This window comes from Engystomops pustulosus, chromosome 1 (genome assembly GCF_040894005.1).
Source record: "Engystomops pustulosus chromosome 1, aEngPut4.maternal, whole genome shotgun sequence".
In the NCBI taxonomy this organism is placed as follows: Eukaryota; Metazoa; Chordata; class Amphibia; order Anura; family Leptodactylidae; genus Engystomops; species Engystomops pustulosus.
In genome coordinates this window covers 149,167,279-149,190,870 of record NC_092411.1, presented here as the reverse complement: position 1 = coordinate 149,190,870, position 23,592 = coordinate 149,167,279, and the positions used below count along the sequence as shown (strand labels likewise).

At 38.9% G+C, this 23,592-nt stretch overlaps 1 protein-coding gene and 1 long non-coding RNA gene across 2 annotated transcripts in view; one reads left to right on the top strand and one right to left on the bottom strand.

Moving 5' to 3' along the window:
• The window catches only part of NR2F6 (nuclear receptor subfamily 2 group F member 6), a 21,756-nt gene extending 6,980 nt beyond the window's left edge, over nucleotides 1-14,776 (top strand). Inside the window, exons 2-4 of the mRNA XM_072110297.1 lie at nucleotides 3,745-3,839; nucleotides 11,108-11,635; nucleotides 11,785-14,776. Of these exons, the coding sequence (XP_071966398.1) occupies nucleotides 3,745-3,839; nucleotides 11,108-11,635; nucleotides 11,785-12,059 (898 nt within the window). The 3' untranslated portion in view covers nucleotides 12,060-14,776. The remainder of the gene's footprint in view (nucleotides 1-3,744; nucleotides 3,840-11,107; nucleotides 11,636-11,784) is intronic.
• On the bottom strand, nucleotides 5,583-23,592 carry LOC140063972 (uncharacterized). Its single transcript, XR_011847671.1, has 3 exons — nucleotides 22,944-23,592; nucleotides 19,128-19,284; nucleotides 5,583-7,484 (listed from the first exon to the last, which is right to left on the bottom strand). It is a non-coding gene; the product is annotated as an uncharacterized lncRNA (long non-coding RNA).

Here is a 23,592-nt window from a genome sequence, read left to right as displayed (position 1 = left end):
TCTGTGCCATATGCTACCGTATATACATGCAATATCCAGAACCAGTGGGAGGTGCATTCTGTAAGCCAGCCAATAGTCAGTCACCCATCACTTGCCAGTATTTTATACAGATACGGTACGGATACAGTGCAATACATTGCCATACTGTTGCAATATGTCCCATATTTACGGCCAGAATACAGCTGTATATACAGAATAGAAAAGACCATACGGTCATGTGCATGAGGCCTAATACAGCACTTTGATGAGTTACAAGACTTGGCTCATGGATGAAGCCCAAAGGACTAAATGTATTGACCATCATTAAGATAGTCTAAGCATCAATATTTATTGTGGCTTATTGAACTTATGACCTAAGATGCACACAAGTGGAATAGATCCCCAAATGTAAGATACATGTGACACTAAGTGGTCTGTCCATATAAAGCCTGACCTTACATGGTGAGTTCAGTTCTGGTTGCTCACTGTTCGGGCTGCACGTTCCACATGCTGTGAGTGTGATGTGTGTTAGATGCATCAAACTTGTTAGTGTATAAGGGGCCTTACTGTTTCAACCTTTTTATTGTGGAATAAACTATTGTTGCACTTCAGCATTTTGTCATTGCTCTGAGTACATACAGAGGGGGACATTCATCATACCCAATGCTCTGTGCACACAGCATATGATAAAGGCCCTGCTCACCCACCAAAGCGGATACACTGCCAGGCAATTTAGCGACCGGATCAGCGTGTTGTAGAATTGCCGAAAACACCTGTAAACTTCAGTAAAGGTTCACAGGCTATATCTAATGTGTAGACAGGGACCTGAAACGGTCCACCATGCACTGTAAATTTCCCCCATATTCTCTAAAGCACTATGGGGCACAGGTATCAAATATTTCGCTTCCTCTTTTCTATAATTTTGCGACCAGACGTAGAAATTAGCTTGGAGCTGAGTTTTGGAGACTTTTTTCAGAGTTTAGTTTTAAAAAGGTTGCAAATTCACAGAAAACCTGCTTAGATACCAGCAGAAAAGGCAATAAAAGTTCCAAAAAACAGACGGACAAAGCCAGACTTATGATACATGTGCACCTATGAATGGTTGCTTATGATAAAGTGTGAGCACAAAGGAACCACCCATATACAGAATCTAATAAATAATCCATGAAATAACTGTAGTAAAAAGACTTCTACTTTCAAGGTCCTTTCACTCTACTTGCAATAGCTTGCCTAAAGTGTCAAATGATGTTGTATTTATTACTTTGCACTAGGAGAGTGCCAGCTTCAATTGATCTATTGCTGGGGCTGGTTCATGGAATTTGATAGCAATAAGTTGAGGGCTCAATAGCTGGGATTGGTGTGAACTGAGGTGTTATATTAGGTATAGACACTTCATTGTAATGGGAAGTGGCCAAAATGAGTTGCTGCAGCTCAGTTCCGCTTTATTTCAAGTTGTCTGTAGTAATCCAGCCCAGCCATCACACACAGAACAGTTGCTATTCCAGCTCTGTTCTGGAATCAGTTGATGTGTGGGGTGTCTGGGAAACTAGTCTCCAGCCCAGAAAACCTCTTTCACACAATAGAAAGACATTTTTGACCTTTTAGCTATTCCTACAGGGAAACTTAGCTCTAGAAATATGACCGAAGATTTTTTATTGAACGTCTACAAGCAGAAAATCATGGTAATGATATTTGATGGAACTGATGTGATATAAAGATGGCAAACATGGCTACTTTCCTTCAGACATGGAAGGGCTTTATATATCAACGACTTGTGTCTAGTATTGGGGCTCAGATCCAATGACATGAAAATATTGCAAATATCCTGAGTAGCTCTTTTTTGCGGAAGAATTAACCCATACTTTTCTAATCCTGGACAATTTCTTAAATACATGCTATAAATACAGAAACTGGAGTAGATCTAAAGCTATAAAGCCATATATCTATGTGTACAATCTCTAAGTAGGCCTGGTCTCAGTAAAGAGCAGCAATATTACTCTTGACCTTTGCAGTGTTTACTTAAGAAATTGCTCCGCCCTTCCTCCTTTGTACAGCACTATTTACCTTTACCCACATGGAGGATTAACCCATTGTGCATAGAAGGACATTAAAATCCATTTACATATCTCTCCTGTGTGACGAAAAAGTAGGGTCATCCTAATTTAGATTTATTATAATCCCATAGATTTGCATTCCATTGTAAATTATATGACCATATTTTATATACCAATTCTATAAATGCAAATTGGATATCTTACAAAAAAACCTGAAGCATTTATAAATTGAAATGTGATATTTCCTTCAATGTCATTCTTACATCAGAATGACATTATACTGTTCCATTTCTTTGTTGGTCATTGATCAAAAGTGCTAGGCCAAGTAACCAGTTTTAGATTTTTGGATTGGGTTGGCCTCCAAAAGTCACCTTTTTTAAAAAGTGTTTATTTCACTAGCTAATAGTGAAAATAACTGCAAACACACACACATGTAGCAACATATTACATCCCTAACAATCATTATCAAATTTCTTGCCTTCCAAAAAGTGCACCTGGCCGGTTTTCCCCATTGTGTGCTTTCGATGAGCATAAAGACGGGAGTACTGAGTTATCCACACATAATATACACTTAAGATAAGCCTGGTGGCATAAGCCAAGCCCTCCTTTGAACTGGTGAATTATATATTTATGGTATAAAATATGTTGATCGCAGGATCAACAGTATCATAGTGATTGAAATAGAGTTTGAGCAGTTTGAGAATACTGTTTGAAATTTGCTGGGGTTTTGGGTCCAGTTCACACCTGTGTTACACATTCTGGAATGGAAAGCAAAAAGGTAAGGTGAAAGGAATGCAGGTGTGAACTTTTCCTTAGTTTAAGGTTTGGTTGAGTATAAAATTTCCGTCTGTTTCTGACCTGTTTATTTTGCATTACTGTTTCAACCCTTTTGTTTAAATTACCATATTTTAGGCAAATTTTAATGATAAATCTGGCCGTTCTCAGAGCAAGGCAGGGATCTTTTCATTGATTTGTTATTGTTTGATTAGTCCTTTTTGCATGTTAATTTCATATCCCCAATTTTTAATTCTCAGGGTGTGTGCACATGTAGTGGTAGCTTTTCAGTTAAAAATGCATCAGAACCATTCATTTTCTCCAATGTTTTCAAAGTAGATTCGGTGTCAGTACAGACACCTTTGCAGGTATAGAACATATATAGCTATTATCTATTTATTTATCTGCAGTCAAATAGGGGTTAATGCTAAGTGTGTGTGTATATAGAGAACTGGTACAAACACACTTTTGTCTAAACAAAATATAATGATTGCAATATTTAAACTAAATTAGCACCATTCATCTTTATGTTTTTATGATTGCTGCTTATTACATCATGAATATAATGACAGATTTACTATACCTAATCTGAATGAAGCCTTAGTATGCACTAGTAATGTTCTACAAAGAATCACATTTCTACAAGTGGTTAAACATGGGATTGTCTTTAGTACGGAGGGTTTTGTGTTTGTATATTTCTTTGTATGTGCGCTGGGAATATCTGACCGGTGTGAAATATGAAAATTTAATAAGCCACTTAGTAATTTATTTATCACCCAACAGCTGTGAGAAATATGCATGTTGTATTTGCATACAGTTAGATATTCGTTTATGACTTTGTTAGTTGTTTTGAAATGGTTAGTTGACACTTTATTTTGAGGGGTAAAAAAACATTGGTTCTGACCAGAAACTGTTTTTTCTTTCTACATGTCCATAGGTCAAATCGTGACTGTCAAATTGACCAACATCACCGCAACCAATGTCAGTACTGCCGGCTAAAGAAATGTTTCCGTGTGGGCATGAGGAAAGAAGGTACTGTATTTTCAGACATCCTTTAAACATAATAATGGTTCCTTTACTCTAATAGTTCTCAAAATTATCTGTTATAAGTTTTATGTTCACATCTGTGTTGGCAGCTCCATCAGGGTGCCCCAATTATAATACCATTCCAAGTATTTGAAATGGAAAAAGTCCTGAAGGATAACCCACTTTAGTCGATGGGGTCTTTTGGGCACTTTATATATTCAAAATCCGACAATTTGACCCTCATCTCCATCCTTTGTAATTAAGGCGTGTGGAGAGAGCCAACCATTGAGACTCCACTGGGGGACTCTGAGAAATATGTAAATATGTTTTTTAGAATGGGATAAGGAAAACTTCGCCTCTTGGGTAACTTGTAAGCTTTTAGAAATCCTAGTGACTTCATGCAGGATAACAGCTAAACCAGTATACCTATTCCATAACAGATTCCCAACTGCAGACAGCACCATTTCAATCGGTTTGTATGTTCTAAACGATAATTAAATGCCAGTCATACTTTTGATTCTTATTTATTCTTCTCATTCCTCAGTTCTAAGTATTTTTGTTGATATATCAACATCAATTCACAATCTGTATAGTTGGGTTTAACATTTTCTTGTTTCACAGTAAAAGAATTGCCAATGTAGATAAACTGGAAGGGTGTGTTTCTAAAGGACAGGCGACAATTGTGAACCTAATCATGTGACCACATGACCTCCCTACAGATAAAGGTCATGGCAGTGAATCAATCACCTGTGAATGCTGTGCATGTGACTGTTATTGGTAACGACATACGGAAGAACACAGCATGATTATATAATAAGAGAAATAATTTAATCATTATTTAATCCTTTATTTATATAGCGCCCACAGATTCCAAAGTGCTATTCAAATTATGGATGTCTGAGGGCTAGATAATGTGTTATATAAAGGGCCGTCGAGTTGGTGACCATTTTGGTGATGATTTAGACTGACTCGACTCATATTTTGCATATTTTGTATTTTATTTTTTCATAATACAGGCGGTCCCCTATTTAAGGACACCCGGCTTACAGACAACCTATAGTTACAGACAGACCCCTCTGACCTCTGGTGAAGCTTCCTGAATGCTTTACTATAGTCCCAGATTGCAATAATCAGCTGTAAGGTGTCTGTAATGAAGCTTTATTGATAATCCTTGGACCCATTAGAGCAAAAAATGTTTAAACTCCAACTTATACAACTTAAAAACAAACCTCCGGACCCTATCTTGTACTTAACCCGGGTACTGTCTGTAATTAGGGAAAATTATGAAGTGTTGTTTTAAGTGTTCATTCTTGATCTAAGGGTTTAGGGCAAGAGTGAACAATTTTATTGGCTGCATTGTCATACTGCTCAACTTTTAGGGGCTAGACTAGACCCTAGATGGACTAACAATCTACACACAACTACAATACAGCAATAAATACCACCCCAGCAACAAAATACTGCATTCAGTGCAGATAATAATAATAGAGACCCCAGAGCAGACAATAATAATAATATTAGAGAGCCAACAAAGAATATGCTCTCCTTTACTGGCTCTTCTTCTCCTCCCTGCGCCATGCTTCAGTTTCTTCACTATTCCATGTGCCACTCCACTCTGTGTGCCACACTGTTTGTATGTGTCGGCATTATGACCCAGGGCAGAGCTGTATCAGGAGCAGGAGAGGACCTATGTACAGTACAGCTGACAAGTTCTCACCACACCCAGGTCCTCTCCTGCTCCATGGGGAGCTCTGCTTTGGGTCCTGGTGCCGGTCCCAAAAATCAGAGTCAGGATGAAGAGCAGCAGGAGGGAACCCAGGAGCGATGAGGACATCTCGGCTGCATCCACCGCTACTCCACCTCCTGCGCCAATGAGTTCTTCCATCAGCACTTGAGTCTTGGTGGATCACCTGTGGCCTGTCAGCCTTGCACACCTCTTTTAGACTTTTAGTTGAGTGTACAGTGCTGTACATGCTCAGTAGTGAAGCTCCTGTGCTGCAGTTCAGAGAAAAAGGCATTCGGAAAAAATACCTGCACTCAGCTAAGAACTGATGGATCAAGCAGGAAAACAGGGCTATGGAGTCGGTGATCATTTTGATAGTCCGAGTTATTGAAATTGATTGGTCTGTGTTGGACTTCTGACTTGCAGTCCCCACAACAGTGATTACATAGGATTATCTTTGTCCATTTCATACACCAAATGTGTCCCTAGTGTCCCTTTGATGCTACATGTAACAAAGTGGTATCATATGTTTATTTTAATAAAGTAACTATTATTTTATACAGAGGCTTCCAGACATAGGTTTTTATATAACACTCTTATGCTTATACCATGAGGCCTTCAACTGGAGGTATATGTTGGGCTATGGTGTTCACATGATGAAAATATCCCAACCTCTGTTTGTTTCCTTAACCATTGTCTCCATTCTCATTTGAATTGTGTTTACTACACTATTGTGACTTCTTTCAGCTTAGCCCTGCACCAGTCTTCCAACATTTTAGCTTTCTTTCTTTTCTGCTCATCAGTTTGCTCTCATTAACCCAAGTCTCTATCTCCTCAGTTTCCTTCATTGTGCCCTTCTTTTGATGAGCTTGAAGCTCTGTGCCCTTTTCCTGCTTGAGTGAATCCTAAGCGCCCATTCAGGCATCAGAAAGTAAATAAAAGCTCTTTCTTTCCCCTTCACCTCCCTCATTCCGCTGCCACTTCCTCACTTCAGCACATTCCTCACAGGGCTCAGCAAACATGGAGTGAACCAAGTACAGAGCTGGGGGGAGGCACTAATGACCTGAATATGCAGCAACACAGCTATGTTCAAATGTGTATAAAGGGCAAGATGCACAGATTCTTCCCGAAGACCTAAAGCACAGATGTTACAGAGATTAATAAACAAACATATCTTGTACCCACGTCTCATAATGTATTTTCATGTTGAGGGCATTGGCTAGCCATATTAGAATTGCAATAATATTCCAGGAATAGGATTGAAGGGATATTTATTCGTGTCTGTATTTTAATATGTGTTTATGTTTTCATATACAAATGGATGACGGCTAGCCTCAGCTAGATTATTGAATATATGGCTTGTTTTAGATGTTCTGTTCATGTATTGAGTACAGATGGAAATGACACACATCCTTATTCAGAATAGGTGCTGTGAGGGTCACTGCATGTCTCTGCAGGCAACATGATGGTTCCCACTGCAGACTGTGGAATTGCTAGAGGCTGATACTGTGCATCTGTGCAGCCAGTGAAAGAGGTCAGGGCTGCTTTTATCAGCACAGAGGAGTATGTAAGGGGTCAGCACTGTTTGTGTAGGGGTGGGGGATAAGCGCTGCCTGTGTGTGTGTGCAGAGGGGAGTGGTCAGTACTGCTTAACTCTGCATAGAATGGAAAAAAAAGCCTCCACACCGCCTGCATGTGTTTATGGAAGAGGCCTCATTGTATCTATTCAGGGATGAGCTCCATAACTGTATGGAGACTGTTGGCTTTTATGCTGCACATAATATGGTGGGAAAGGACGACTTCTGTAACCATGGGAAGGAGTGGGAGTTGTTTGCATCTACTCAGAGACAAGAAGGTGGAAGGTCATCTCAGAGAACAGTAGATTAGAGGGGGTGAAGGCCACAGCTGCTCCTATAATGGTCTTCCCTCTGAAAGTAAATATAAAGTGCAAGTTATTGTCCTGTTTTAGAGCAAGTCTACAATAACATAATTTATAGAAATGCTTTGGTTGTGTTCCACAAATACTGATTATCTTATTGATTAAAGAAAATTCTTAAAAGTGATAATTTGAGGCCAAGATTCAAATACTTTATCTTGTACTCAGTTGTTGTTTTTTTTTTTGTTTTTTTGGGGGGATTTAAAATATTATTTTTATTGAAGGAAAAAATATAGTAAACTTTACAACCAATTACACAAGCAGGGGGTTGTGGAATGAAAAAAGGAAAATTTTAATAATCTGTATAACTAACTACTGGTATCAATCTCAATAAGGAGGATACGCAAACAGGGAGAAGGAAATAGGTAGGTAAATCAACAGTCAAGATAAGTAGCAAGAAAGAAAAAAGGTCAAAAATCTTCAGACCCAATCAAGGGGAGAGCTGCAATGCTCTACTTCAAATTTGGGACGCCTTATAAGAAATCCAGGGTTGCCAGATGTCATTGAAATTTCTTATTTCTAGCTGTTCTTGTGGCCTCAAAGCACTCCTATAAATTAATGAAATCAAGGTGATTGGTAACTGCTGAAATATGAAGGGAGGTAGAAATCCCTATATCCTGTTGTTGATTCTAGTCGGCTTGTCGACTAATAGCAATACCGATGGAGAAATGAGTATATGGGGCACGTGTATCCTTTGTTTTCTTTTGCCTCTTTTTAAAGTTGGCTGAAGTCTGCATACTTTAGCTGTGATGTGTATCTTTCTAAATTTGCTATTGTGATACATGTCTGTTTATTTTTAGGTGCATGTATGGTACTAAGCATGGGGTCGGTTGTACTTAGTTTTGCACCTAAAAAGTCTCTAATTTGCTCTACAAACAAAAAAAAGTATGTCTTGGAAAGATACATTTTGGAACAACGTAACATACACACCCATCAGCTAACTTCTTAAGACCCTGGCATAGTCGCAAAAATGCACCTAGAAAAGACATAGTCCACTATTCCACCAACACTAGACCACAATTCTGGAACAATGGGGCAAGTCATTAGACATGAAGTTACCCGTAGGGCACACACACACACGATACGCATCATACTTGGATTCTCTGTGAAAAATAAATTCAACATAATGTCTGAAACCCATGGCTGAGGTCAGTCCGTGAATCACGGACTGCAGTGTCCTATTCCACAGACCATGTCATGGATAGGGCTCCATGCATCATAGCTATATACATGCAGCAAACTCCCGGTTTGTATGGAGATGGCTCCTGTAATAGAAGTTTGACGTACTAATATGTTGCATGTTGGTAAGGGGTTAATATTCAAAAATATGATTATATACATCATCTAACATATTTATGTTGAATTAGAAATGTAATGGTTATTTGCTCTTCTATAAGCCCATTGGTGAAAGTGGAAAAAATGCTTGCTAAGGCAGGAAGATAAACACTCCAGTAATGAAGTGGTTAAATAAACTTCTTTAAATATTATATAATTTGAACAAGTTCTATTGTTGCATATTACTTACCTATGCAAAAGTACTTCTCATAGATTTCAACTTTCCCGGACAGCTGTTATTGTTTGTTACCATAATCCTCTTACATCCATCAAAATCCTTCTGCCAATCTTATTCATTGGTAATAATCTTCTCACAATGTAAAAGTTTCCTTCTGTTTTTGGTGTCATTGATGTGTGAAATAACATTAATGGGAACATGGGGTTGTTCATTTAGATCAGGATCATGTTAAAAAAAAAAGCAAATGCAAACCACAGTTTCTTTTCTACTTTGTAGAACTTTACATAAAAGGCTATTTTAACCCTTTTAATTAATGCCATTAATGCAAGAAAGCCTTTTTTATCTTATTTAATTCTTCTTTTATGCCATTGTTGTGAAACCTCTTTGGCATGTTTTTCCTCCTTATTTGTCTATCCACTTTGAAACCAATCTCCAGTTTAGCAAATTATGTTCATTCATTGGACCATTGTGCAATTTCTAGAATTTTTGTATTCTTTACTTTTAGTCAGGATAGCATTGCGTAATTTTACAGAAAAATATAGTTTAAATACCTGTTGCCCCCCCTCTTGATTCCTCTAAAATCGCCACTAGCTTCTTTGCACAAACAAGGCTTGAATTCTACCATACAGAGTGTTCTAAGATTTGCAAGTTACTATTGTTACAAACTATTAACGGCTTAGTTTTTTTTTTTCGCAGCCCACTTTCATCATATTTAGGCCCCATTCACATGGCTGGTATTGTGGATGTGATCTGAACACACAAATTGCAGCCAGATCATAGCCACAATAGCAGTCTCACCGCACAGTTGTTGAGCTGAGCTGCAAGCTGCACTTGGCTTTCAATGGAGAGGGGAGGCGTGAGGAGCACTTATCATCTCCAAACCTGCTCCTAACTTATGGCTACCTACCCATAGTCAACCTGTAGGAATACTGTATGGGCCTTATATGTAGTACAATATTTAGTCCATAGTTAACAAATTTGCTAATAATATTTTTAAAAAACCCATCAAAATGGTTAAAAATATTATGTATTTAGACGACCATTGCTGCGTTTTTTGTGTATCTTCCTTTGTTCACACTATTTGTTCTAGCGGATCGCTGGAAGAAATTCACATGCAGATAGCGTAGTACATTCTTGGCACTCAGGATTTATTCAATAAAAATTATACTCACAAACGATCATTAAAAATGTGCATATAAAATCTTAACATAGGATGCTAGCTTTTGCCGACCCCGGGTTTCGCCAAAACGGCTTCTTCTGGGGCGTATTTGGTAGGGGCGTATTTTATTAAAAGGGCGTATTTTCGCAGTTTTGGCGAAACCCAGGGTCGGGCGGTAACGAGAAGCTAGTGTCCCATGTGGAGAATTTATATGCACATTTTTAATATTTGATAGTTTGTGAGTATAATTTTTATTGAATAAATCCTGAGTGCCAAGAATGAACTACGCTATCTGCGTGTGAATTTCTTCCACCAATCCACTAGAACAGATAGTGTGAACGAAGGAAGATGCACAAAAAAAACGCAGCAGTGGTCGTCTGTATGGCGGTTTATTCTAATTGGAACATTTGGGGATTTGTCCTGGAGGAGAAATGTCAACTATTTTATTAGAATCGATTGACCATGAGGAAATTGAATCTGGACTTCATTTTGTATGTTTTAACTGTTGGACTTATGTTGGATCGGTCCTTTGACTGTATGTAGCTCCTGGGGATAAATCTGCAACACGTAGTTAGTTTTATTGCATTATGTATTTCATTTTAAATATGATAAAATATCAATTATATTATACATTTTATAAATATCATTTTAAAATGTAAAATTAGGCACCACAGCAGAAGTATTTATTCCAGGCCTCCATCTCTGAAACCTTTCCTGTGTTTTTCACATTACTCTGGAGTGCTGCCCAGTTTTGAATTTTCATGTGACATGGAGTTTTTGCCATACTTTTTTTTTTATATGCATCAGGAAGTTCAGCTCTGGATTCATTGTAAATATACATGTAAATATTTTACAAACCTATAAATTATTTTTGAATTGAAACAATAAAAAGATTTGTTTTACAGACCACCTCAGATATTTTCTTCTATATTTTTGTTTCTAGCTGTCCAGCGTGGACGGATTCCTCCTTCTCATTCCAGTGCAAGCCCTACTGCAGCACCTGGTGGGGCAGAATATTTTAATGGACAACCAGTATCTGAACTCATCTCTCAGCTTCTTCGTGCAGAGCCTTACCCAGCATCACGCTATGGTTCACAGTACGCTCAGCAGGGCAGCGTTATGGGCATTGACAATATCTGTGAGCTTGCTGCCAGGCTACTTTTCAGCACAGTGGAATGGTCTCGAAATATCCCGTACTTTCCAGAGCTTGCCATGGCAGACCAAGTTTCCCTGCTGAGACTGAGTTGGAGTGAATTGTTTGTGCTAAATGCAGCCCAGTCGGCTCTTCCACTACACATGGCACCACTTCTGGCTGCTGCTGGATTCCATGCTTCTCCTATGTCTGCTGACAGGGTGGTCTCATTTATGGACCAGATACGTGTTTTCCAGGACCAGGTGGAAAAGCTTAATCGCCTCCAAGTAGACTCTGCAGAATATGCCTGTCTGAAAGCCATTGCACTCTTCACTTCTGGTAATGTAGTAAAGTGAAATTCTTAATTTTAATATCTCTTCTGTTTTTTTTTGCATGACTTTTACCAAGTTTTCCGTTATTTAAATTTGTTTGTATTTTGTATTGGCAGAGATATTAGCGTTTTCTGATTCGTTTTCCTTTTTATCTAGATGCCTGTGGTCTGACAGATCCAGCTCATGTGGAGAGCTTACAAGAAAAAGCGCAAGTGGCTCTTACAGAATATGTCCGTGCTCAGTACCCATCTCAACCTCAGCGTTTTGGAAGGCTTTTGCTGCGCTTGCCTGCCCTCAGAGCTGTACCTGCATCCCTCATTTCCCAGCTGTTTTTTATGAGGCTTGTTGGCAAAACTCCCATAGAGACTCTTATTCGGGACATGCTTCTTTCTGGAAGCAGTTTCAATTGGCCCTACTCCTCTGGTCAGTAGGCATTAAGCCGCTTCTGAAGGTGGTTGAATCTTACACTACACGGAGGGACTGCTTACTACACTTTTCTCTGTGTGCGCTTGTTCTGCAGATTACAAAGGCACTTCCAGAAATAATGGAGAAATGGTTTTACAGTTTCCCCAGGAATATTTCTTACTATTGATATATACTTGTATATGAGCTGTTGGTTACTACAATGTCTGTGGAACCATTTTGTAAGCCATTGTGTAGGCTGGTTGATTTTGATAAAAGCACTAAATAGGCCAATGGCAATTGCAAGTGGTGCTATAAAAAACGTACTCAATTAACCATTTCATTGAACACCTTAGGAGTTTTATTTACGTTTGAGTATAGCTCAGTCTGCATCCTCTCTACCTCCTGAATGTCTTCATTTATTGTCTAAGAAGGTGGCCATGGATGAAAAATTGCCACTTTAAATATTTGTCAAAGGCATCTTATTGGAACCTATTATTTAACAAGGACTAGACTAAATCCCTGTCTTTTCAGGGTAGGACTGTATATTTCTGATGTAATACAGTTTGATTATATGTTTAATTTTCCCTTGGTTGTATCACTTTGTGGGGGGGTTCTTAATTTTTTTCCCTTAATAATCTTTTTTTTTTTTTTGTTACAATGTGTATGTGACTAAACAAACACCTCAAACAAAAACTCCAGTCATAGTTATCAATGAAGTAATTAGATATTTACAAAGTACCTCAAAAGTTTTATAAGATTGAGTCATTTTTAGTTACATTTTTCTACATTTTAAGAATATTTAGGTTAAAAAAAGAAAACTAAGCCTTGATTTCATAATCACGATGGTTGTATGATTTATTTTCTCTACGGTCCTATACAGATTGATTATTACTTCCAAGACGCGTGTCCTGCTAGACTATACCCATTTTTAAATGCGGTTCTGTGTTTTTGCCACAAATTTGGGTAGTAAAGTATAGTTCTATCTACCCCCCTGCTTAACCATGCTATAGATCCATTTGCTGATTGTCACCATATGTTGTTTTTCCTCTTCAGAAAGTTATGCCATAGCACTGTTACGATCTTGGAGATTCAACTTCAGAGTTTCACAGTACCAAAATGTTTGTAAAGGACAGCACCACTTTTATCTTAATGCTTTGTAGGATTTACAGCACACTGCCATTCTTAATTTAGGATGGGTTACAGTTGTAAGCAATGGTCAGAAGCAAAAGCTGTTCAGACAAGAAGCTTTATGGGTCACGGCATGTGCTCATGGAGGTCCAGTTGTTAGTCTGTTTACTATTTGCTGGGATGCGCTATAATGTGCTGTTATGGAAAAATCCCTTTTTCACATATGTTAGGGGAAATTCACATGGCAATCATGAGTAAAAAAAATAATCAGATAATGAACATAGGTTCCACTATCCAACTGCCGCATTTTCTCAAACCCTTTATTTAGAACAAGGAGATGGAGAATTCCACTTCATGATTCACAAGTCAGAACATAGCATACAAAAATGCTGTGTAAAAATTGCTTCGGGTGTTTAGAATTTATATAATGGGCTTTGGAAGTCGTCCATACATTTGCATTATACAAACTAAAGTCCGAAAGTAACCCTGCTATTGTAGTCCATGGTAACCAAACAGAACTCTGCTCCCTTGTCATAAACTCATCTGAAATAAATGAAGGCTTTCTAGGGATTTGTTTTACCGTCGACTTTGGTAAAATGTTTATTTCCTACGTACCAGGAATAACAAGTAAATATAGTGATATATTTCATCAGAGTAAGTACTGTACGGATTTGTCCACTTACATTAGTTTTATTATTCTCCTTCCTTCCTTTCTTCCTTACATGCTTTTCAATTTGAAATCTTTGCAAACTTGAGATTGAGACTATAGCGAGGAAGGTTGTTATTAAACTAAAGGTACATGTTAAACTAAAATTAAGGCTTGCTAGATGGGTGCATCCTTAGTATGTCATGTTGGCTTTCTTAAAGTAGGTATTTCCTCTTTTAAATCCTTGTGTATTTCATTGGAAATATCACATTCTTTAAAATTTTACAGAAAAGACAATAAAGAAAATTTTCATTAGAGAAATAAAGCTGCTATGAAAAGTTAGAAATGGACCCAAAACACAACTTTTTAAAATGCTCTTCACCAAATGCTCTTACTGGTACTCCTGATGCATGCTGTCTTAAATGACCACTATTGCTTGTTTTGAATGTGTTAGGACAGTTTTGTTTTTTTATTCATTTATAACCATTTACTTTGTATATTTTGAAAATACGGTTTTGTCTTGTGCATTATTTGTATACCAAGCCCTCATGCACATGAACGTTGTTTTTGTCTTTGTGCGATCTGTTGATTCAAGCACATGGACTTATTAATTTTCATGGCCTCATGCACATGGCGTGGTGAGCTGAACCCCTCAGCTGCAAAACTATGGAGCAAGTCCTTTTGCTGCCTGTGTTTATTACGGGCCGTTGAAATGCACACATTCATGTACAGGGAGTCCCTTGAGTTGGCCATTTTGGCACCAAAGAGTACAATTCAATAAATGTTTTGTTTGGCTTTTTCTAACAAAAGGCAAAGAGGTTATTGTGTATGCCTATGTTCAATGTGTGTTCTGACTCTTAAATTTGTGTGTATTAACATTCTACTAATGCCAAAAATGGGTGTAAGGGAATATTGCCAAAGAAGGAATGTCAGATTGAAAATGAATAATAAACAAAATTGTACGCGTAAGTGTGTTAATGATTCATTTACTTTATTTGTGCATAGATTTTTAAATCTATTTTATAGTCTGCATACATGCCACATTTTTTCTTCTACAAGACTACTACTTTACACAACGATTTTCAATGCATTTTGGGTTGGTTTCTTGAAGTTATAAAAAATATGTCCAAAGCATTATTGCTCCTCAAGCAATGCAGTCAGGTATGTAACATTATCTTTATATTTAAGCCCATATGTATCTTTTACACACAAATGTATGCAACGCCCGGTCCAAAAACATATAGCTGACTGGTGTGAGTGCTCTTCACCTCTCCACAGGGAACCATGCAGCCAGGCTGTACGAACAATGAAAGATCATGCTCTCTTTTTTTCAGGCGACTCCAAAGTACGGTGATCTTCTTTTGGCGGGTGTATGCTAGCCGTTGTTCGTCTGGCTAGTATACAGTCACCATATGTGTTTATGTTCATGGGGCCTCAGTCCAGTGGTGGCATTTTGTTTTTTTACACCACTATGTCTAATGCTTAGTGCATGATAAACTAGGGACACTTACAGACCCAGGCACTGTGACTGTTATAATATTCTTATATTTATTATCCATGGCCTCCTTCCTTCTAAAATCAACTTTTCAAATGCTGGTAATGAGCCAAACGGGATCCTGTGGGTGCAACCATGCTGCAGCTTCATAGGAGTGCAAGAAGAACTTCCCTCTCCTGCTGAAAATTCCCCTGCTGCAGTAAGATTATATCAGGCAGAGAATAGGGGAAGTGCAGAGGGGTAGGGTGAGCCAGTGAAACAACCTGTGAAGCTGTAGCACGGAGGAGCTCTGGTAATGCCCCTCAAAGCCCTTCTGGCTTATCGCCATAATTTTAGAAGAACGGAGGTCCTGGATAACAAATATAAGAAGATTAACACAGTCACTGTACCGGAGTCTATGAGTAAAGGTCCCTGGTGTATAATGATGGATTTGATGGTAAATTTCCTTTTAAATGCAACTGCTTTGTTCTAATGTTAACGGGGATTACCCAAGAAAGAAAATTCTCAAATTTCAATCCCCTACTGAAGTTTACTCAATAGAGATAATTGTAACCCTTTACTTTACAATTTTTTACTCTGTTTTATTGCTAGAGTTTTAGAGTGTTGGGGGGGGGGGGGCTCTCTAAGCAGACACCTTATGATCCCTCTTGTTCTGATTAGATTATATTATCAGGGTACAGGTTTATATACACTTTTATTCACCTTCTGAACATACTAGTATCTTAGCCCCCGCACCCCTGATGTGGCGAAACATGGGGGTGGCTGTAGTGTTTAGTCAGTTTTTAGTTAGCAATCAGAGGACCATATAATATTAATGTAGATAGGGTAAGATAGTGGCAGAAGTATAAATGAGTATACACCCAATCCTCCTATTGAGGACACAACTAAACATCTAATAGGGCTTTAATATTACCTATTACCAACGCAATTGAAAGAGAGTAACATTGTATCAAACCTATAAGATACATTTATTCAATAGGGACTTAACACTGACATCTAGTGTTCCAATGGAACAATTCATTTGTTTGCAATCTGGTGATAACTCTCTCTATACCCAGTGACCAATAAAAGGTTGATACTGATACTATTTTAGTAGTCCTTATGGTTGTAGATTTTTAATCTTCAGTTTTTTGTAGTGTTACTTACATTGTATTTTTCATGAGAATAAGTAAAGGTTTGTTTTAGTACACACGAAATACTGTTATTTGACAAACTCAGAAACGCATGTCGACCCAGTCAAAATAGATCCACACTTCTTTTTGGTAGTTGTACTATTATCTGACACATAGAGGGATGAGACGGATGGGAGATGAGATGATGAGTTCCATGAGATCATGACTTATTACACATGAAATTTTCCCCTCTATCACAGCCATTACAAACTGTCAGCTCTACTATTTAACTCCCTCCCTCTCCACTGGATAAAGATCTTATCTGCCTGTAGCTTTTAGCTTTACTTTCCTCACTATTTGATGTGTTGCTTGCCGACAGGAAGTCTGTGTGAGCTCTCCCCGGAATGCAAGACAGAGATGAGCTCAGCACAGCGTCAGACAGAAAAACAATGGGGCACATTTACTAAGGGCTGTGTGCTAGTTTTCCGGCAGACTTTGCACATTTTTTTTTAGGTACAAACTGCTTGCACTGGTATTTAAAGGAAACCTACCACCACAAATCTACCTATAAAGGTAGATTGGGTGGTAGGTGGATCAATGGGACGTGAGGATAGCCCTTTTAAGGGCTAATCCTCATGTCCCCACACTTTTTTGATAACTTTTATTACACATATATTCAAATTTACTTATGTGGCTACTGGGGCGTGGAGTAGCCGCATCTGAGGTTACACGAGGCGGCTACTCCACGCCCCGGTAGCCATTTTACCCCTCCTACTCACCCATCTTCAGCGCGCAGCTCCGCGTAGCTGCGCGCCCTCGTCCGGCGATCCTGCCGTCTGCGCATGCGCCCTTAAAAGGGCTATCCTCACGTCCCATTGATCCACCTACCACCCAATCTACCTTTATAGGTAGATTTGTGGTGGTAGGTGCCCTTTAAGAGGTTCCTGGACCACAATTGTGTCACACGTGACCCTTTTGTGGTAACACAAATTTATCATGCAAAGTCAGACAGAAGTGTGTTGCACGGCCTAAAGATGGTGCACTCTGTCGGGGCAGTGCAGGGGGTGCCAGAAATCCTGAATCCGGCACACCCTGCACTATACACAAATAATAGTGTCCTGTTAATCTTTGCACTGTTAACCAGTGAGCGCTGGTTATTGCATCTGGATGTAACCTGTATTAAAAAAAAAAAAAAAAATCAGAGCCTGACTCTAAGCCCATCAGCAGGGCATAATGGTAATGTTTCCAAATAGTAATCAAAATTACAGAGAAAATGGAAACATTTAAAAGTTAACTTTTATTATTTCCCTCTAAAAAAAGACATACGGTTTATAATCATAGAAAGAGGTGTACAACGTAGTGTCCTAGTATTTCTTTGAGGCCTCCCAACAAAATACACTACCTACTCCAAAACAAACACAACATATAATACTCACACAAATATTGCTACCTTTTGTTCATCAATTTCAAAAGGACCCACCAGCCCTACACATTTTGCCTGTTTACATAGTGGTCTCACTGTGGGAGAAATAGGACTAACAAATGTCCACATAATAGATATTCATGAATTGATACAGCTACTGATTTCATATCACATTGCACATGCCTAAAATAGCAAAATAAAGACAAAAGAAAATGCAAGTGCATATTAGTGAAACCAGTTTACTGCTATGTAATCCAAAACTGGTGTATAAGAATGCATATATCCCTTAGGCCATGAACTGTGGCAACAGAACACTATATAGCTATTGATTCCATATCATATTGATCATGCCCATAATATAAATGTAAAAAAGAAAGAAAAGTGCAACTGCCTAATACTGAAATCAGTCTAACACCAATGTAGTCCAGGGATTTTCCATATGTATATACATACCTTGTCAGATATAATATTTTATGTGCACACTAGATGTACAGCCGAACTGTCAGTCTCGATAACAAATGTACTTTGCACAATGTATGACAGGAGGAGTCCATTGGGATGTCAGGATGATGGTAACATGGACATTAATGTAACCTGTATTAGGTAGTAGCATGCCTGCATCCAGGGCTGCGACTAGGAATTTCTGGACCCCTGCGGGCAAATTTTGTGGGCCTTCCCCAGGCACATTAGTTTTCCATGCTCAAACTCAAAATTTGTGCCGCCCCTCCCAAAGTTAATTTGAAAGTTGCGCAGGACCTAATAATACACATTTTAGCTGCAGCAAAACCTCATAGTTCATAACTCATCTGCTGCAGATCCTTAATATATACACCTCAGCTGCTGCTGAACATCACAATACACATCTCAGCTGTAGATTTATCACACATTTCACCATTATAAATGCTGTAAAATGCTGCTGATTTTAGTCCAGTATGGATAGAAGTTTTTTGCAGCCATGTCAGATCCTGACCAGTCATAAAGTGCCAGTTCACAACTTTTATACCTCCTATATTGCCACAATCACAATGTATAGAGTTATAAAAAAAAGTTTTGAGGAGCATAGTTCCTCAGGAACAGCTTAGTAAGACACGTGTACAGATGTCCTTTAAAATAGCAGTGAGCACGGCATGTCCTGGGCTTCATCAGACTGCAGGAGGAGGCCTTAAAGGGAACCTGTCACCAGGTTCTATCCAACTAACCTTCTAGCCCCTTTCCAGATTTCTCTCTTTTATGTGAAATCTCAGTGTTTACTTATTTTAAAAAAAATCTGTCAAATATGACACTTCTCACCTGATTTCTCATGAGATGGGTCAACTTTAGTGGTTGCAGGGGTATTGCCAGTTTACAAGCCGCTATCTGCTGTTCTGTAGAACTCAGAAAAATGCTACTGGTGTCATTTTAAAGTTGTGGATTGCTTCATTCAGCCAAAGGTTTATGGCTTTGTGATCTACAGAACCAGAGAGAGGAAATGCAAGTTACAGATAATGATCCCGTTCCAAACTATTTTGAACTGCCTGGTTTTCCAGTTCTGTAGCTCACAGTACCATAAACTAATATGAGCTGAAAGATGAGATCAGTACCTTTTATTATGCCAAAAAAGTCCCCCCCCCTTCAACACCCTTCATGCTTCCCAGCTTTTTTTTTTTTTTTTTAAACATTATTTGTTTTATAGAAGACTTACAAAATTTAAAGAAAATAGTGGATAAACAACTTTTTCCTTTCTTCTTCCTGGGATCACCTGTGCTGCCATCAGTATCTCCCTATTGAGCAATTCAAGGGTGTGACTTGTGAAAAAATGAATAGGAAGGCTATAATGCTTTGTAATACTAACTTCAAGTTCCCTATAGAAATGTTAAAGTAAAATAAAGTACTGTGCAATCTCTTTCAGCACTACACTATGTTTTGCACAGAAAATTGGTCTTTTAAAGGGGTGGTCTGGTCATGAAGGGGTGGGGGGAGCTACTATAGAGTTTAAGTCACTACTTAAGCATGGGGGGAAATTGTACACAAGACACTATCAAAATTACCATGATTTACAGATTAAGGCCTCTTGAACCTGGCTGTGTGCACACCCGGGCTGTACTGGGGTATTGCATATGTCCTGTTCCCTTTCCCCTCAATATGGTGGGAAATACATCCATTCAAAGTGATTGTGGCTGTGTGCTACCCGTATAAAAACGGTACAGGTAGCACACAGCCAGAAAAAAAACATTTTGTGTGAAAGGGGCCTGAAGCTGATGTTCTTTTAAGCTATTCGCCCCTTTAAAATTATTAAGTAAATCAAATGCGTCAACAAAAGAGCCAAAATGTAAAAACAACTAAGCCCATACAGTCTGAACCAATCACCCTTTTATTGATATATATTTAAACGTACAGATTCAAACAATCATATTTTGTTATTTTATGTAAGAAGAGGAATGTATTATGGTTGGATTAATTTTGGAACAAAAGCCTTAAAGTGTTTAGCATAAAAAATCACAAGGTCATGATCAGGTCACAATAGGTTTTCTATTCTTCGGTGTAATGACCAGACAATAATACATTTTTTTACATATTCTTTCATAGGTTTCCTGTAAATAAGAGAATTGTATGCATAGTAAAATAATTAACACCTGACTAGTATATTCATATTTTTTTTTCCAACACCAGACATCATATGTATTGTAAATGTACTTTGCAGAAACCAGTATTCCAGTGTGTGTTCATAAAGAATTAAACTATATCTGGAAATAATCATGAAAAAATACACACAAAATCAAGTATGATAAACCAAGGACACTAAGGCCTCTTGCACACTAGCGTTGCGTTTCACGTGCGTGTGCAATGCGTGAAAAACTGACGTTTTTGCTGCGTTTTTGTTGCATTTTTCCTTGGAGTAATTTGCGTTTTTTTTGCGTTTTCGGCGCATTTTTGACGCGCGATTCAATGGGAGACTCGAGCATATTTCAAAGGGACCATGGTTTGGGATTAAAATGTGTTATTTAATTGAAAAATAATGTCTTCTGATAATTTGCAAACATCGGCGATCTATTCTTCACTGTTCCGCGCGTATATTATCTCCCGACAATTTAGCAGATGTGAAGAACAGTGAAGAATAGAATAAAAACATTGTACACAGTGAACACAGTGACCACAGGATCATTTAAGATAAAAACACAGTGCAGAACACAGTGCAGAATAGATTACAGATGTTCGGCACATCTGCTTACTTGCCGGGAGATAGGCGCGGAACGGCGCGAACAAAATAGCATGTGAAGAACAATATATATGTGTGTGAAGAACAAATTGCAGATGTTTAAATACATCTGCAATGTGTTCTACACACATATATATTGTTCTTCACATGCTATTTTGTTCGCGCCGTTCCGCGCGTATCTCCCGACAAGTAAGCAGATGTGCCGAACATCTGTAATCTATTCTGCACTGTGTTCTGCACTGTGTTTTTATCTTAAATGATCCTGTGGTCACTGTGTTCACTGTGTACAATGATTTTATTCTATTCTTCACTGTTCTTCATTGTGTTTTTTTAATTAAATGCTCGATCGCGAGCAGGGGAAATAATGTTATTCTGGTCACCTAGCAACCCTTACGTTTAAAACGCATTGCACTCGCATTGTACTTGCAATGATTGCGAGTGCAATGCGTTCTTGATGCATCTCCATAGACTTGAATGGGGCGTGAAAAACGCGCGTGACCCGCAAAAATAGAGCATGCTGCGATTTTGACGCGCGTGCAAACGAACGCAAGCACGCGCGTTAAAAACCACGCTAATGGAGAAAGACCCATTGAATACAATGGGACAGAGTGCAATGCGAGTTCTGAGCGTCAAATGCACGCGCAGAACTCGCGCGTGAAAAACGCCAGTGGAGAAGGGGCCTTACTTGTGCTAATCTTCTTGTTATCCATGGCCTTCTTCCTTTTTAAATCACCTAATTATAAGTATTCTCACGTGTTTCCAGAGCCCTTCAGTGATGTGATGTGAAGTGTCCCTGGTTTATCATTCTTGATTTTAATGGTAGATTTTTTATCTTTAAGCTTTTTTTATCTGAATGATCTGTGAATTTGAAATCCTACTGGCTCGCCCCCTCCAGCAGAAGCCACTGTCCGGAACTCTCCCTGGCTGCGTCAGGAATTCTAGTGCCTCCGCGTTCAGCATCTTTAGTAACATGCGCACAGACACGTGCAGACGAAGCGGTGTCGGGCGCAAGATCCCTGCATTAATCTGCCCATGTGCCACACTACGCTGCCAAGTCAGAGTAGCTTCATAGTTTGTGTAGCTCCAGGCGCCTCACTATCTAGGCTCCCTGTTCCCTGGCCGCTACCGTGCGAGCGTTACAAAAGATGCTGAGAATGCGGCCTGCGAGAGTTCTGGACAGCAGGCTGAACATGGATTGGTGACATCTGCTGGGAGGACTAGCCAGGGGGCGTGAAAATGGGCAGGTGAGGCAGGTATTATTCTTTTGAAAATCACAGATGGAGGAGCAGTTTTCCAAGGGTGGGAAACTACTCCTCTTCAGCCCCGCCCAGGGGGCGACCTGACTAGTCACAGAGCACATAGTTAATATAGAACTTATTTTTTATTCTGTAAAACCGTTTTTAACATACAGAAGATGTTTAGCTGTGTATGTATAATGCTCTATGCGTAATGGGGGGGGGGGGGGTGCCAAAAAGTGGCCTCCTGGTGATAGGTTCCCGTTTAAGTTTAGTTACCATTTAAGGAATATCAATGGTTCATAAAATAATGAATTCCATTGACTGGGTATATTGGATAACAGTATTACATTTTCTAGTATGATATACTGGGAGTATTTGCATATTTACAGAAAATGTGCTTGTAACTATATATTTCTCTTAATCTATTAAACAAATATGATTTATATTTACAGTATAAAACATACACACATGAAAGCACCCCTAACAATATGTTTTTTGAAAAACATGGCTAATAAGTTTCAAGAGAATGTATCTACATGTATATTCAGCCTCTTTCACAAATAAGAATTAAATCAATGAAATGCTTTGCTCCTTCATCCTTCTGTAATCCAATACGGAGGAGGAAAAAGTAAATGCTGATACAAGTAATGGTTACCATGAGTGACAACATACAATTCTGTAAATATCTTTGATGACGTGACTATAAGGTCACTGGGTTTCTCTGTCGCCACTTCTCAGCACAGCGCCAATCCCGCTTTTACCTAGAATATGGTTAACAAAGACTGGTTGCTACTAATACAATCAGTCATTCCAATGGTGTTGCCAGGCAGCTGCTTCTTAGCAACCATGCTTAGTTAAAAGTAAGTGCTGAGAAGGAGGAAAGAGGAAGCACAGATACACACAAAGGGGGAGATTTATCAGCAGCGGTGTATGGCTGCGGTCACGCCCCCAACCCCCTTGTTGCGGCGGATACATCGCAAAACTATGCTATGTCCGACCTGGCACTGTTTTGCATAAAAAAACAGCGCAAACACAGGGTGGGAATGTCCCGTGCCCGCCCCCTCCACCAGCCGCCGCGCCCCTCTACGGCGCCTCCACGCCCACATGGCTATTTTAATTGCACAGCGATTATTTCACTGCTTCTACACCATAAAACTGGCATAGAAGCAGTGATACATCTCCCCAAAAAGTATACTTTCACCCGGATATACCAAATTTTTTACAGACCTCGACATGGATTGCTAGTTTGAATGAACCAATGCATTTGTCCATGACTATACTTTCAGTAAGGGCAGACATTCTGCTTTCGTGGTTACAGTAT